At 47.5% G+C, this 14034-nt stretch overlaps 2 protein-coding genes across 4 annotated transcripts in view; one reads left to right on the top strand and one right to left on the bottom strand.

The window, feature by feature from the left end:
• CREBBP (CREB binding lysine acetyltransferase) overlaps nucleotides 1-4505 on the bottom strand; it is a 41895-nt gene extending 37390 nt beyond the window's left edge. For 2 of the 3 annotated variants that reach the window (XM_081965571.1, XM_081965572.1), the window contains exons 1-2: nucleotides 4273-4505; nucleotides 1726-2426 (exon numbers count right to left, since the gene is read on the bottom strand). In XM_081965571.1, the coding sequence (XP_081821697.1) occupies nucleotides 1726-2426; nucleotides 4273-4357 (786 nt within the window). In that variant the 5' untranslated portion in view covers nucleotides 4358-4505. The remainder of the gene's footprint in view (nucleotides 1-1725; nucleotides 2427-4272) is intronic. The other variant, XM_081965573.1, reaches the window with a different exon arrangement.
• Nucleotides 4356-11471, top strand: LOC309398515 (uncharacterized protein; the record flags this gene model as incomplete). The annotated part of the gene is made up of 4 exons (XM_081965481.1): nucleotides 4356-5535; nucleotides 6518-6723; nucleotides 9134-9224; nucleotides 9399-11471. The coding sequence occupies 2 exons, from the start codon at nucleotides 4356-4358 to the stop codon at nucleotides 6574-6576; spliced, it is 1239 nt and encodes a 412-aa protein (XP_081821607.1). The 3' UTR covers nucleotides 6577-6723; nucleotides 9134-9224; nucleotides 9399-11471.
• Nucleotides 11472-14034: the final 2563 nt, after the last annotated feature.

Below are 14034 nucleotides of genomic sequence, written 5' to 3'. Positions count from 1 at the left end.
AACTGAATATGGTATCACAAGGGTCAATCCTAGGCTCTGTACTATTCAAAATGTTTATTAACTAATTTGATGAAGGAGGAAATGTTGAACAAATCTACAGAAGACAGAAAACTGGTTAGGGCTTGGTTAAAGAAATGGCCTGAAAATAACAGAAAAATGCAAAATTCTTCACTTAGGAAACAGAAATTAAATGTACCAACACTGAATGGCAGATACCTGGCTGGCAACAGTATTTGCAATACTGAACTTGGAATACCAACTTATTATAATCCACCAAGAATTGACAAAGCAATGTAGTTGCGTGTGAGGAAAATTCAACGTTAGATGACATTAATCAAAGTATACTTTTTTACACGGCAGGAAATGATATTATTATCTGAAATCTGACTCTCAAGGATTGTACGTAGTAAATGGGCACCACAGTTACAAACCAATTCAGGTAATTAGGATGATCGAGGGATTAAAAACCTCAGGCCCTCAGTAGAAGGAAGATTCTAGGAACGGCTAGCTCTGAGAAGGCATGGGGGTAGGGATGGAATGGGACAGCAGTCTTCAAATACCGGGAAGGAAATCATACCCAATTATTGCTGCCCGTGCTATAGTATTCCAAAATGCAGGATATGGAATAATACGTGGAAATTGTAGGATCGCAGATTCCTACTGAATGTAAGAAAACGCTCTAAGATCAACAGGACTCCAACAGTGGAACCAATTACCCAAAGAAGGGGTGATTATCCAACCTTAAGTCTTCAAATAGAGGCTGGGTAGCCATCTGTTGAAGATGCATTAATGTGGATCCTGCAAAGAGTAAAGACTTCACGCCTCACTAGCTCCTTCTAAGTTTACGGTTCTACAATCGTTTCGTAAATCAGCTGATGCTGAACGGAAAAAATTGTCACAAATAAATACAAAGAGTCCAATCGAAACATTCAGCATACAACAACGCCAGAAATTATTAATTGTTCCATTCCAAGCAATTTAGGTGATCAGATACCATCAATAACAAACTCAAGACAACTATTTCTTTGTGGTCTTTTAAAAACTTAGTGCAGCCCCGATTAAAACATCTGCTTTTAAAAAGAGAAGTTTTCCCAATTCCAATTTGTGACATTATCTTCAGGCAGCCAGCTCAAAGATATAATGCAACATTTCAGGGAAACACCACACTTGGGAAAACGATACGATCAACTACAAAATCAAGTTTCAAATCAGCACCAGTCTCAAATAATAACCGGCAACTATTCTAAACCAGGGAAAGGCTGTACTACCCCCTCCCCTGCCCCTCTACTTTGTGACAATCCAACCCAACACACTCACACACAGAGAGAGCCCCCTCCGCTCACACCGATAAATTTGGCAGCGTAACTGCAAAATTCAGAGTTTTGTACCAATCTGAGATTTTTAAAACACGGACTTGAAATACGTCCAACTATACGCCAATGTGATTTTAAACAACACAGATAGCACGGGAAAAACAAAATCTTGTAAGACCAAAGAACGCAAATAATTATTTGGTAGCTCTTGCTCTACTTCCCAAACTATTGTGTAGCCCTTGGCCACCTCTGCTCTAGATCTTAGATAACTAAATCATTCTTATTCTGATATATTTTGAAATTTAGTTATTTAAATGAGAGCTGCAAAAATAAATGCCTTTTAAGTTTTGCGTTCACAGAGCATTTGAATAAAACTGCAAACCATTCCCCAGTTTACGTGACCCCCACATACTTTTGCCATGGCTCCTGCCTGGCCTGTGTGCCCTGTTATTTGAGGAGACACCTGCGTCAAGGTCTCTGCCAGCACATTGCTTGTATTTCCCTGTATGGTTGGGACAGAATACTGCAATCCGGCACCTCGGCCTCTTCCAGTAGTCCCAAGGGAACCATTCATTACCTGCCCTTGTCCTTGTTGGCTCTGATTCATTAAAGTGTGGCCAGAGTTATTGTTGTGAAGACCTGGATGACCCTGGTTGAAGCCAGCGTTCATACATATCCCAGAACCTGCCTGGGAGGTTGCTGGACTGCTTGTCACCATTCCCACTTGTTTCTGTGCTTGAGAATTCAGGCCTGGAGTGGCTGAGGTGTTGGGCCCAGGTGTGCTGGCTGCTTGCTTGGCCAGGCTTGAAACACCAACGTCTGCCTGATTTAATGAACTCTTGCCCATCACATTCAAGTTGCCAATATTCACGCTATTCGGTTGTGTCGGGACTTGGCTATTGATGCTCTGCTGGAGAGGGCTACCGGAGTTCACATTCCCAATTCCTTGGTTAAGAGAAGAGCCACCGCCTCCCCTCAGAAGTTCAGAAAGTTGTTTGTGTTTAGAAGCTGCATCTGGAACAATGTTTCCGCTGCTGTTTACAAGGTTCAGCTCTCCATTGGGGATCAGTTCATCAGGAAGATCGTTTTCCAAATCAAAGAAAGTTCCAAAATCTGTAAAGTTAACAGAAGTTTGTGTAAGAAAAAAAAAGAATAAAGAACTACTATATATTAATATTTCTTTTAAAAACTCACTACAGCATAAAGCAAAAGTAATGAAATTAAACAAAGAATAACAGTAAATTAAACGACTCAAAAACATTTTATCATTTGTTTTCCTATACAAAGTATCGCTTTAACATTTAGAAAACGATTCCTCCGATTAGAAATCCACGAACAGAAAAATACGCTGAAGAACATGAACTGCATCGCCATGGTTTTAAAAATCTCAAACAATAATGTAATCAATAGAGACGCAAACGAGACCAGCTAGTTCAGCGTATTCCTAAATTTGTAATAGCAATAAAGGGTTCTGCTATCGTAAGGAAACTAAATTTGTTTAAACTCAAAACCCTAAAGCAAAAGCTAAAGTGTAAAAACCATTCAGATTCTCACATCATTAGCACAGCTATCGTCTTTAAAACTTAAAAACATGTTTGAGTTTTCAAACATATAACTACGGTTTAAGGATATCCCAAAAGGCGCACTTTTCAAATGACAACTGGACTTTTTCTTGAAGAAGTTTCCATTTCTCGAAGAAGTCTTCAAGTTTGAAAAAAACATGTTTTGGCACAACCCTAACCTGGATGATTGAGAACCTTCACAGACAAATGGTTTAGGGATGGCGATTATGTTTGCGGGCAGTGGAATGGGGGAAGAGATGCTTCAAAAATAAACAATTGTAGCATATGGTTTATGCAGATTGTACTGTATTACAATTAGCAATGCATTCTCAAAACTTTACTTCTAAGCTTCCCGTAAACTGCATCAGTTAGGCCGAACACAGTAGTAAACTGTAGTTTACCAACAATCAGAAAAACAAATAGTTCACCTCTGGGCCTGAACAACTCATTTAAGTTTTATACATAGGGACATGAAAATACGAGACACGTATATCGTATGTTGCTATCTAAATCTGAAGGTGACAAACTTTTCTAACAAGTATGTAATATACATCAAAATGTTTTCAAAATTAAGTAGACAACCGCGTAATGTAATTTTGCTAATACAGTATTTCATTTATTGTGCTTATTTGAAAGACTGTCTTTTCATGTTATATTTACCAACCCACTACAACAGGGAGACAGGGTCCCTCCCACCCCAATTAAGAAAGTCCAGCTAGTGAGACTAAGAGGAAGGGCCTTTTATATATATAGGGGCTCCCTCCCTGCATTTTATAGCATAATTGAATTAATTGAAATTGCTGAAATATGCAATAATTTTGAAGCCACATTATAGCTAAGCACCTCTCTGAGTTTATGTTGTACCGCTGTGCATCAAAGAAAGAGGCTTTCGAGCTTTCCACAACTTCAACAACCTCGTAATCAGACCCAGCTAAAAGCCCTAGATGAGGGAATCGCTGAGTGTCGGGAAGCCCACTCACTTCAGTCAACATAAATACTTCCAGAAGACAACCCCAATTCTAGTTCACAACGGGAGATCACGGAAACGTTTCGGCTTTTGTAAAGAAGCGCCGGGCGACGGGGGTGGTGGCGGCATTTTGACATGTCCGGCACCAAGGAACGTCCAAAGGAAAGGCGAAGGGCCGGGGCTGCCGCTAAAGGTTCCTCTGCCCGGCACAATGCGCCGCCCGGGAACCCAGCTTGGCAGAAACCGGTGAGCGTGTGGAGCGGCACCTTCCAGCCCCCCCCCCCCGGTTCCTCTTGCCCGATCTCTCGGGACTCGCGACTACGGCCCCCATTTCAGAGCCGCTGCCCCGCGGCCTCGGGCAACGAGCAGCGGAACAAAAAACCCAGAGCCGAGGGCCTCCCCGCCCGACAGGCCGGCAGGCTCGGCTCACCTGTGGTGTCGGAGGCAGAGAAGCCGGGCGAGCTGAGCTTGGCCCGCTTGGCGTTGGGCGGCCCGTCCAGCAAGTTCTCCGCCATGGCCGGCCGCGGCCTCGGTTTCCCCCGCGGCTCCGCGCTCTGCCGGCCGCGGCTTCCTCCTCCGCCGCCGCCGCCGCCTCCTCCGCGTCGTTCTCCCGCTCGCCGCCGTGGCGGGGCTGGCCGAGAGGCTGGGCCGCCCTCCTTTCCTCAGCGCTTCACCACCGGCCGCCCCCGCCGCTGCGCGGCCCCCATCTCGGCGGCCGCCACGGGCGGCAGCAGCAGCAGCGGGACTCGCGGTGGCGGCGGCGGAAGCGCGGCGGCGCCCCTCCCCCTCGCGCAGTGCCCGGATGGCGCCCGCGCCCCCTCCCTCCTCCTCCTCCTCCCTCCGTCAGGCAGGCGGTCAGTCGCAGCGGACGCCGTTCTCCCCGTCCTCCGCCGGCCCGCCGCGCCTTCGGGGCCCAACGTCCCCACGGGGAACGGGCACGGCGGGGCTCACGCCGCTGGACCGGACCGGACCGGGGCGGGCGGGCGGCGGCGGCCCGCGGTACTGGCAGCGCCTCCTGGAGGGACCCGGCGGCCGAGGCGCAAAAGGGCCCGTCCGTGCGGCGTCAGCGGCCCCGCGGCGGCTTCCCCGCGGCCCGGCTCCCGCCCTGGCCCGGCCCGCCTCCCGCCCGCGACGCTCTCCGGCTCCGCGACAAGATGGCGGCTGTTGATTCCTCAATTAAAAAAAAAAGTTTTTTCTCTTCTCTTTTCCACAGACAAAGGGGCGGGGCCGGGCGTGCGCGCTCGCCTCATTGCGCACGGCGCATCCCTCTCGCTCCGCCGCCGCCGCCGGAAAAGCACGAGCGCAGCCGAAGCTTCCCCGGCCGCTCGGTCCGCTTGTCTGCGCCTCCCGCGAGCCCCGCCGAGAAGGCTGCCGGGAACGCGCAAGGCGCTTTCCCCTCTGGGAGTCGGTTCGTGCGCGTCCCCGGGGAATCTCCCTTCACCCCTGTTTCCTGTCACGGGTTTCGGACCCCTATGCTCCCGTCGGGGCTACGGAAAGAAACCCAGGTCCCGCTTTGAGCCGCAGCCGCGAGTGGGGCCTCCCCTCCCCGGTTGCCCTCCCCCTGACCCAGCAGCCCCTCCTCTGGGTCACCCCAGCAAGGCTGGCGAACCGTCCTTCCCGCGGCTGGCCGGCGCAGCCTCTCCGGATTCCTGCGTTCCTCCTGCGCTTCCAAGGGGGCGGGGGCGCACTGCAGGTAGGCCTGGGCTCCAGTCCCCGTTGGAAGCCTTGGCGGCCCTGGAAGGAGGGCGTTCCAGGCGCTCCCGCGGCCCCGCTGTCAGGATTCCTGGGTTTTCCACCTACGGAACCGGCGAGGAGGGCAGCAGGACCTGGCCAGCCGTCCCTGCGGGGCGAGGGTCTCGCTTGGGAAGGAGGACTGGGAGCGCTGGGATTTCTGTCGCTAAGCGAGGCGTTCATGGGATTACGTCCCCCTTTACAACGGTGGGGCTCCGTGACAGAAATTCTGGTCCAAAGGATCGTAGTCTGAGGATTACTGTAGTCGGAAGGGAAGGATAGGAGTGTGGCCGTCTGCCGGTGCTGAGGCCCTGTAGGTTGGATGGCCCTGCTTCTTTTTCCCCAGGCTCTAGCTTGGGTACTCAAACCCTGGACCGGGCCCTGTTTCACACAGGCCTCCTCCACCAACTTTGTATCATTTGGAAACCGGGTAAATAATATTTTTACCATCCTAACGCAGATCAATATGGGTTGAAGAGCATGTCTTGAATGGATCTATGTCAGCCGTCCCTAACCTTTCCGGCTTGGTGGATTGGGGGGGGAGGGAACGGTTCTGTGTGAGCCGCAGGTTCCTGTGTGCAGCTCCATTTGTGCGAGTGGCAGGCACAAGCACCCACCGCTCAAGCAAATGGAGTGGGCCCACCACCGCTCACGTGAACGGAGCTAAGCACATGCGTGTACTCACCTGCCGCTTGGCGGGGCCCAGTTCCGAACTGGCCAGGGGTAATGGACCTCTAGTCTATTTCACTTACTCCCAGATGTAACTCCCAGATGTTGTCTCTACATCGGGTATGACTTTCAACCAGCTGCTTATCCATCTAACGGTAGCATAAATCAAGGCGCATTTTGCCTTATTTAATTTAATCTATTAACATTTGTTACAGTAGTGCCGGGCACTTAGCCGACATCCTACATTTACATTAAAAAATTATTTTGTTCCTAAGACCTTCAAGAAGACTCACCCATTTCCATATCCAGTGTACAGGCAGTCCTCGACTTATGACAATCGAAGCCCCAATTTCTGGAGGTACGCAAGACTCAAAAAAGGATCACAAGAGCCTGGCATAAACACACGGCAGTCACCAAACATCCCAATTTTGATTACATGACCACGGGGATGCCATAAGAGTCTGAAAAGTCCTAGACCGAGGTAATTTGTGTGTAAGTAAATGGTCAGTAAACGAAGGGTTGTAAGTCACGGTGTTACAACCTGGGAGGGGAGGGGGAGACGGACCGGGTGCAACAATTAGCCAACAGGAAAAGGAACTATTTACCGAAGCATAGAGGGGAAAAAAGGGAAAAATGCTTTGTAAGCATAATTGTTTTATTGTTTAGGAGAAAACAAAACGAAGGGAACCCCATTCGGGAAACTTCCACTTAGGGTTAGGATGAGCTCTCCATGAATTTGCAGAGCAAAATGTTCCTCTTCTGGGTGCAAAAAAGTTGATTTTTAAAAGCAGCAAGAAATACCATTTTTAAGCATGAAATTCCACCCCAAATCTCATCCCTTCATCCGTTTTTGAATTTGGGCTGAAAAAAATTTGGCCTCCCATCCACTCATTTTTCTGAATGGTCGTAGAATCGTCCTCTGGGCGCAGAAAGCTTGATTTTTTAAAAACAGCAAGAAATACCATTTTTAAGCATGAAATTCCACCCGGAATCAAGTCCCCTCATGGGTTTTTCAATTTGGGCACAAAAAAAATTTGGCCTCCAAAGCACCCCTTTTTCTGACGTTTTCCTCCTCTGGGTACAAAAAGCTTGATTTTTTAAAAACAGCAAGAAATACAGGTGAAACTCGGAAAATTAGAATATCGTGCAAACGTTCATTTATTTCAGTAATGCAACTTTCAAAGGTGAAACTAACGAGATAGACTCACTCCATGCAAAGCAAGATAGTTCAAGCCGCGATGTGTCATCATTGCGACGATTAAGGGTTACAGCTCCCGAAAATTCCAAATCCACCATCTCAGAAAATTAGAATATTACACGCAATCACTAAAACAAGAATCGTACATAGAACAATATCATACCTCTGAAAAGCATATGTACTCCGTACTCGGTTTGGGCCCATTTTGCAGCAATTCGTGCGTCAACGCGGCGTGGCACGGAAGCTATCAGCCCGCGGCCCCGCTGAGGCGTTACAGAAGACCAGGACGTTTCAAGAGCGGCCTTCAGCACTTCCGCATCGTTCGATCTCACGTGTCTCATCTTTCTCTTGGCAAAGCCCCATAGATTCTCTACGGGGTTCAGGCGAGGCGAGTTTGCCAGCCAATCAAGCACAGTAACCCACGGTAATCGAAGCAGGTTTTGGTGCTTTGGGCAGCGCGGGCAGGTGCCAGGTCCCGCTGGAAAATGACGTCAGCATCCCCACGAAGCTGGTCTGCGGAAGGAAGCAGGAAGAGCTCCAAAATCTCCCGGTAGACGGCCGCGTCGACCCTGGACTTAACGAAGCACAGCGGACCAACACCAGCAGATGACACGGCTCCCCAAATCAACACAGACCGTGGAAACTTCACACCGGACTTCACCGGACTTCAAGAATCTTGCAGCATGTGCCTCTCCATTCTTCCTCCTTACTCTGGGTCCTCGGTTTCCAAATGAGATGCAAAAGTTGCTCTTATCAGAAAAGAGCCCAGGCAAGATGCTTCCGACGTCGTTTGTCATTCAGGAGCGGCTTGACAAGAGGAATACGACATTGGAAGCCCACGTCCAGGATCCGTTTGCGCGTGGTCGCTGTCGATGCACCGGCTCCAGCCTCAGTCCACTCCTCGTGAAAGCCCCCAACCCTTTTGAACAGCCTTTTCCTGACAATCCTCTCCAGGCTGCGGTCATCCCTGCCACTCGTGTACTTTTTTCTTCCACAGTTTTCCCTTCCACATCACTTTCTATTAACGCGCTTCGATACAGCACTTTGGGAACATCCAACTTCTTTTGCAATGACCTTTGGAGGCTTTCAAAGCAAGTATAGCAGCCGCCCAACGGCGTTTTTAGGTTAATATCCTTTATTATTAAAACTTTTGTAACAGGCCATCCTAGGCCTTAACTCGGTTTAGGGTTTTCGAAACAGGATTTCTTTTCGCGTTCCTTCATCGCAGCAAACACGCCTTCCGTAAACCCCTTAATACGAATAAGGTTTTAATAACGTACAGGATAATCACCTTAAAATCCTATTTAAAAGGTCGGTGTCTTTTCGCGGCCGCAATTCTCGCTTCGCTCACAGGATGGCACGGTTTTCCGTCCCATAGCATTTACATCGAGGCCATCGTAGCCTTTTCTTTTCTTTTTTTTTAAACAAAACTTTATTGGTTTTTAAAACAAAATATTTAAGGAAAGGGGTAATGGACATTTTGACAGTTACATTTTGCAGGAAATGGCCCTCCCCCCCATTCTCATAACTTTTATTTACTAATACATTGATTTGTTATTACTAAGTACTATTTTGTCAGCAATAAACTTTTATCTTAAGATAATTTCAATCATTTTATATCACACAGATTTTCAAGTTCATTTTTGTGATCTGAGTTTTCTCAATGTTGCCTCTCCTCCCCCCCCCCTGGCAGGTGCCTTCAAAGTCAGACAGCACTGAGGCAGAAGAACAGCTGGAGCCCGTTCCCGACGTGCGCACGCACAGCTGCCAGGAGAAGGGAACAGGTAAAGAAGGGGGGTGGACTCGGGAATAAGGCCACAGGCGGACCACGAAGGGCCACTCTCATAGGGAATAAAAGAGGAGCCGTTTTAGCCTCCTGAATAAACTCGGTCGGTCTTCCCTGCATTCTTTGTAGAGTCTCATCCTCCTTTTTTAATGCTTGTCTCTCTGTTGGACAGATCCAGGCTTTACTAGAGCAAGCACAGTGCTTTGGTAGCGGCCCGGACGTCTTCCGTCTACGTGACGTACCACACCTTCCGCCCGCTCACTTACGGAGAACCGGCACTCTCGAAATCCGAGTCGCAGGCTCCGCGTCGGAAGGATAGCTGGGATATTTTGATCCGCAAACGCCGACCAAGCCTGAGAGAAACGGACGGCGGAGACGACATCCGGGTTCGGATGACCAAGAAAAAGAGAAAAGAATTCATACGAAAGATTTATTCCATTTTTGACCAGAAAGCCGTATTGTCCAATTGGAAATGCTTCCCCCCTCCCCCCGTTTTTCTCACAGATATAAAATTTATTCCAAAGCATAGCAACGTAGTTGGACAAGGGAAACAAGAGACCCTTTCGCTCACTCATGACAGAGAAAAAGGGCGCGGAAAGAGCGCAGAGGCCTGGCCGGCCAGAGACTCCTTCTACGGGTATAGGATTGTATTGTATTTGCGCATAACCTTCCCGGAGCCGAGCGCCTCCCACGGAAGAATAGCCGAGCAGGGGTGGGATCGGTTTAACGACCAGCTCACCGCTCGCACAATTCAGAGAATACTTACCTTTCGGAACGCCGCTTGGGAAGGAAAATAGCCGACGCACGGCAATCCACCGTGCCGCGGGACTCAGCTGAGAAAATACAGGTAGGCGGAGGGGAGGGGCAGGTCACGGTTCGAACCTGTCAAATTCCACCCCCCCCTGCTTGCGAGGGTTAGAAGCACCAGCTTCAGGTACGGTAGGACGCATCCATCGGACCAGCAGGCAGTCCCCGGGAGGCCGGGAAGCCAGGCAGGGGGCAGGCTACCCCGGACTTGCTCGGCGTCAACCCCGAAGCGATTCTGGCGGAGACCACCTCGCAGGCTTCAGGGTGGCTACAGGGCAGAAGAACGGGCGGGGAGGGGTGGGAAATACATAGCTGGGTTTTTATAGTCAAAAGCGGAGTAAAAAAGCGGAGCGGAGCAAGCAAGCAGACACCCGGCACTTCGATGGGACCATGGGGGAAAAGCGGGGAAGTTTCACTCGACATTAGCTGAAAACGGCAGGAACTTTCAGAGCCGGTTTTCACCACTCGTACCAATTTCACGTATCCAATAAACCTTTCGAAGGATCTACCCATCTCGGAATTCCGCTTTCCACGGGTGCATTAATCGGAGCGTTGACACACGGGACAACGCAAGAACAAGGCGACTGGGTGTTTTGCACCAACGGGCAGCAATGTTCCCTCTAATTTTTTTTCAGTGTGAGCAGAAAAGTATAGTGTTTGAGCGGCACATTTTCATGCCTGAGCAGCACCTGAATTTTTTTCAAGGTGTCATCTAAGAAAACAACGAAATTTGTATTATTTGAAACTCAAAGGTTATGTTTATTCAAGGTACCCGCTTAATTAAAAGTGTTATATAGTATCACTTAACAACGCTCCTGCTTAGCAACCAAAATGTTGGGTCAGAAACTCTGTCATTTGAAGCACGTAAGTCTTAAAGCTGTCAAGTTGCAAGATCCTGGCACCACTAACCGTTTAGAGAAAAAAAAACCAGGGTCTTCAAACCCGACAGCTTGAAGACTTGTGGACTTCAACTCTTAGAATTCCTCCTCTAGTCCTGTTGGCTCAGGAACTCTGGCATTGAAGCACGTAAATCTTAAAGCTGTCAAGTTGCAAGATCCTGACACCACTAACCCTTTAGAAAAAAAAACCCCAGGGTCTTCAAACTTGACAGCTTGAAGACTTGTGGACTTCAACTCCCAGAATTCCTCCTCCAGTCATGTTTCGGCAACGTCATCTGCACGGATCTGCTCCATCTTCGTTTTTTTTCACAGGGGGCAGGGCTGCCGCTGAAGATGCTGATGAGCCCCTGCGGCCCTGCCCCCACCAGAATAGACAAAAAATATTAATTCAACGGAAAAGTACTCATTTAAATAATAATTAACAGGCACGTAAGCATAATTACAATATAAAACGTTACAAATGTATTACGCATATATCATATTTTAGTGTATTATCGTTGCAATGAATAAAATATTTCTTTTATTTACGATTTTCCCCCCCCAATTTATCCTCCTTTTCATTGTAAAAAACTCGGTCACCTTATTTAGGCGCCACGATCGAAATAATTCCTAAGGCGCGGCAGGACGGTTACCGTCCCATCACAGGTTTTTCAATTTGACCCTAAAAAAGTTCTGCCTCCAAAGCACCCATTTTTCCGACCGCAGGGTCAGGAATTTTCTTCCTCTCCTCCGGGCGCAAAAGGGTTGATTTTTAAAAAACACCAAGAAATACCATTTCGAAGCACGCCATTTCACCGCAAACGAATTCCTCTCACGGGTTTTTCAATTTTGAGCGCAAAAAACGTCGATCTCTAAAGCCGCCAGAAGCTTGATTTTTAAGAAGAGCAAGAACTAGAAAACGCAACACATCCCTACGGTTTTTGCTAACAGAACAAGAAAATTCAATACAATACAATAGTAGAGTTGGAAGGGACCTTGGAGGTCTTCTAGTCCAACCCCCTGCCTAGGCAGGAAACCCTATACCGTTCCAGACAAATGGCTATCCAATATCTTCTTAAAGACTTCCAGCGTCGGGGCATTCACAACTTCTGGAGGCAAGCCGTTCCACTGATTAATTGTTGTAACTATCAGGAAGTTTCTCCACAGTTCTAAGTTGCTTCTCTCCTTGATTAGTTTCCACCCATTGCTTCTTGTTCTGTCCTCAGGTGCCTTGGAGAATAGCTTGACTCCCTCTTCTTTGTGGCAACCCAGGCACAACGCAACGGAAGAGGTTTATTCCTTAGGACAGGGGTGTGCACATTCTACCACGTGCGGCGGACCTTCTCTCTTCTCTTTTTATACGTGTTAAGCTTTAACTACGAAACAGACTATCTACTTATAAGATATAAGAATAATAAGGCATTTAACATATAAGAGCGAGTTGATTTAAATCGTTCGGTACGATTGTAGTCGGTAACTATCTTATAATATAAAATGGAATAAGGACGACGTAACGAATAAGGGATATAAATATAGACTGAAATAGTTAACTACTACACGGATTGACAAATAATGGAAAATTATATTCGGAGTCGAGGACGATTGGAAATTGTATGGCTAACGGAAAGTAGAAAAGTCTTGTATGAATTAATGAGTTTTTTTTTTCTTTGACTCAATCCTTATTCTTATATTTTAGAGCAGTGTTTTTCAACCTTTTTTGGGCAAAGGCACACTTGTTTCATGAAAAAAATCACGAGGCACACCACCATTAGAAAATGTTAAAAAATTTAACTCTGTGCCTATATTGACTATATATAAAGTAATTCTCTTGAATAGGAATCAAATAAACACAAAGAAAGTATTTTATAATTACTTTATTACGAAATAGTAAGTAAAGAGAAATATGAAAAATTATAAAATACTTTATTCAGTGCGCAACCCGGGCCTGTTTGGCTGAACACAAAGCTGATATTCTGGCTGGAATCGAAGAAAGACACACACGTAGCTCTTCGCAACAGCTCTCAGTCTTTCTCTGTATTTTGTTTTTATAGTCCACCAAGGGCATCAATCATATTAGCCCAGGCAGGGATCTGCAAAATTGGCTCTTAAGACTGGTGGACTTCAACTCCCAGAATTCTGAGAGTTGAAGTCCGCCAAGGGCATCAATCATATTAGCCCAGGCAGGGATCTGCAAAATTGGCTCTTAAGACTGGTGGACTTCAACTCCCAGAATTCTGAGAGTTGAAGTCCACCAAGGGCATCAATCATATTAGCCCAGGCAGGGATCTGCAAAATTGGCTCTTAAGACTGGTGGACTTCAACTCTCAGAATTCTGAGAGTTGAAGTCCACCAAGGGCATCAATCATGTTAGCCCAGGCAGGGATCTGCAAAATTGGCTCTTAAGACTGGTGGACTTCAACTCCCAGAATTCTGAGAGTTGAAGTCCACCAGTCTTAAAACAGCCACCTTTGCAGACCTCTGTGTTAGCCCAAAGCCTGGCGCTGGGCGGGCCTTGCTCCCCCATTGGTGGAGCCCCAAGAAACGAGGAGGGAGAAAAAGAGACGGAGGCAAGGAGCTTCACCCCCCCCCCAAAATCTTATCAGGGAGTCGGCGGGCAGTAGCAAATTGCCTGATCACGCGGCGTGATCGGCTAATTTGCTACTGCACGCCCGGCTCCCCGGTTAGATTTTTGCTGGGAGGAGGCGGGGGGGGGGGGGAAGCTCCTTAGTCTCCGTTTATTTTTCTGCCTCCTCGCTTCTCGTCCCCGCCAGGCGGATCTGATCGGAACGCCCGTGTGCAAGAGGCGAGCCCTTACTTTTATTATTACTTTTATATTTACTCCGTCTCCTCCTGCTCCGGTCCTCCTGGTTTTTTTTTTTTAATCTTTCGAATTTTTCAATTTTTCCCATGGCACACCAGACAACATCAGTGGAACAGTGGTAGAAAAACACTGTTTTAGAGAACGGTGATATAATTTTATAAAGAGTTACAGTTACCTAGTATATAATTATGGATGTAAAGAAACAAGGGGGCTGTCACAAAAGAAAGAATACTAACGGTAACTTGAACACACAACGCGCAATGAAATATTTAACTACGTTTAATGGATAATTAGGGACCTTA

This window comes from Natrix helvetica (assembly GCF_964273705.1).
Source record: "Natrix helvetica genome assembly, chromosome: 13".
NCBI lineage: Eukaryota > Metazoa > Chordata > Lepidosauria > Squamata > Natricidae > Natrix > Natrix helvetica.
The sequence above is the reverse complement of the archived record's forward strand: the minus strand, read 5'-3'. Positions and strand labels throughout refer to the sequence as shown.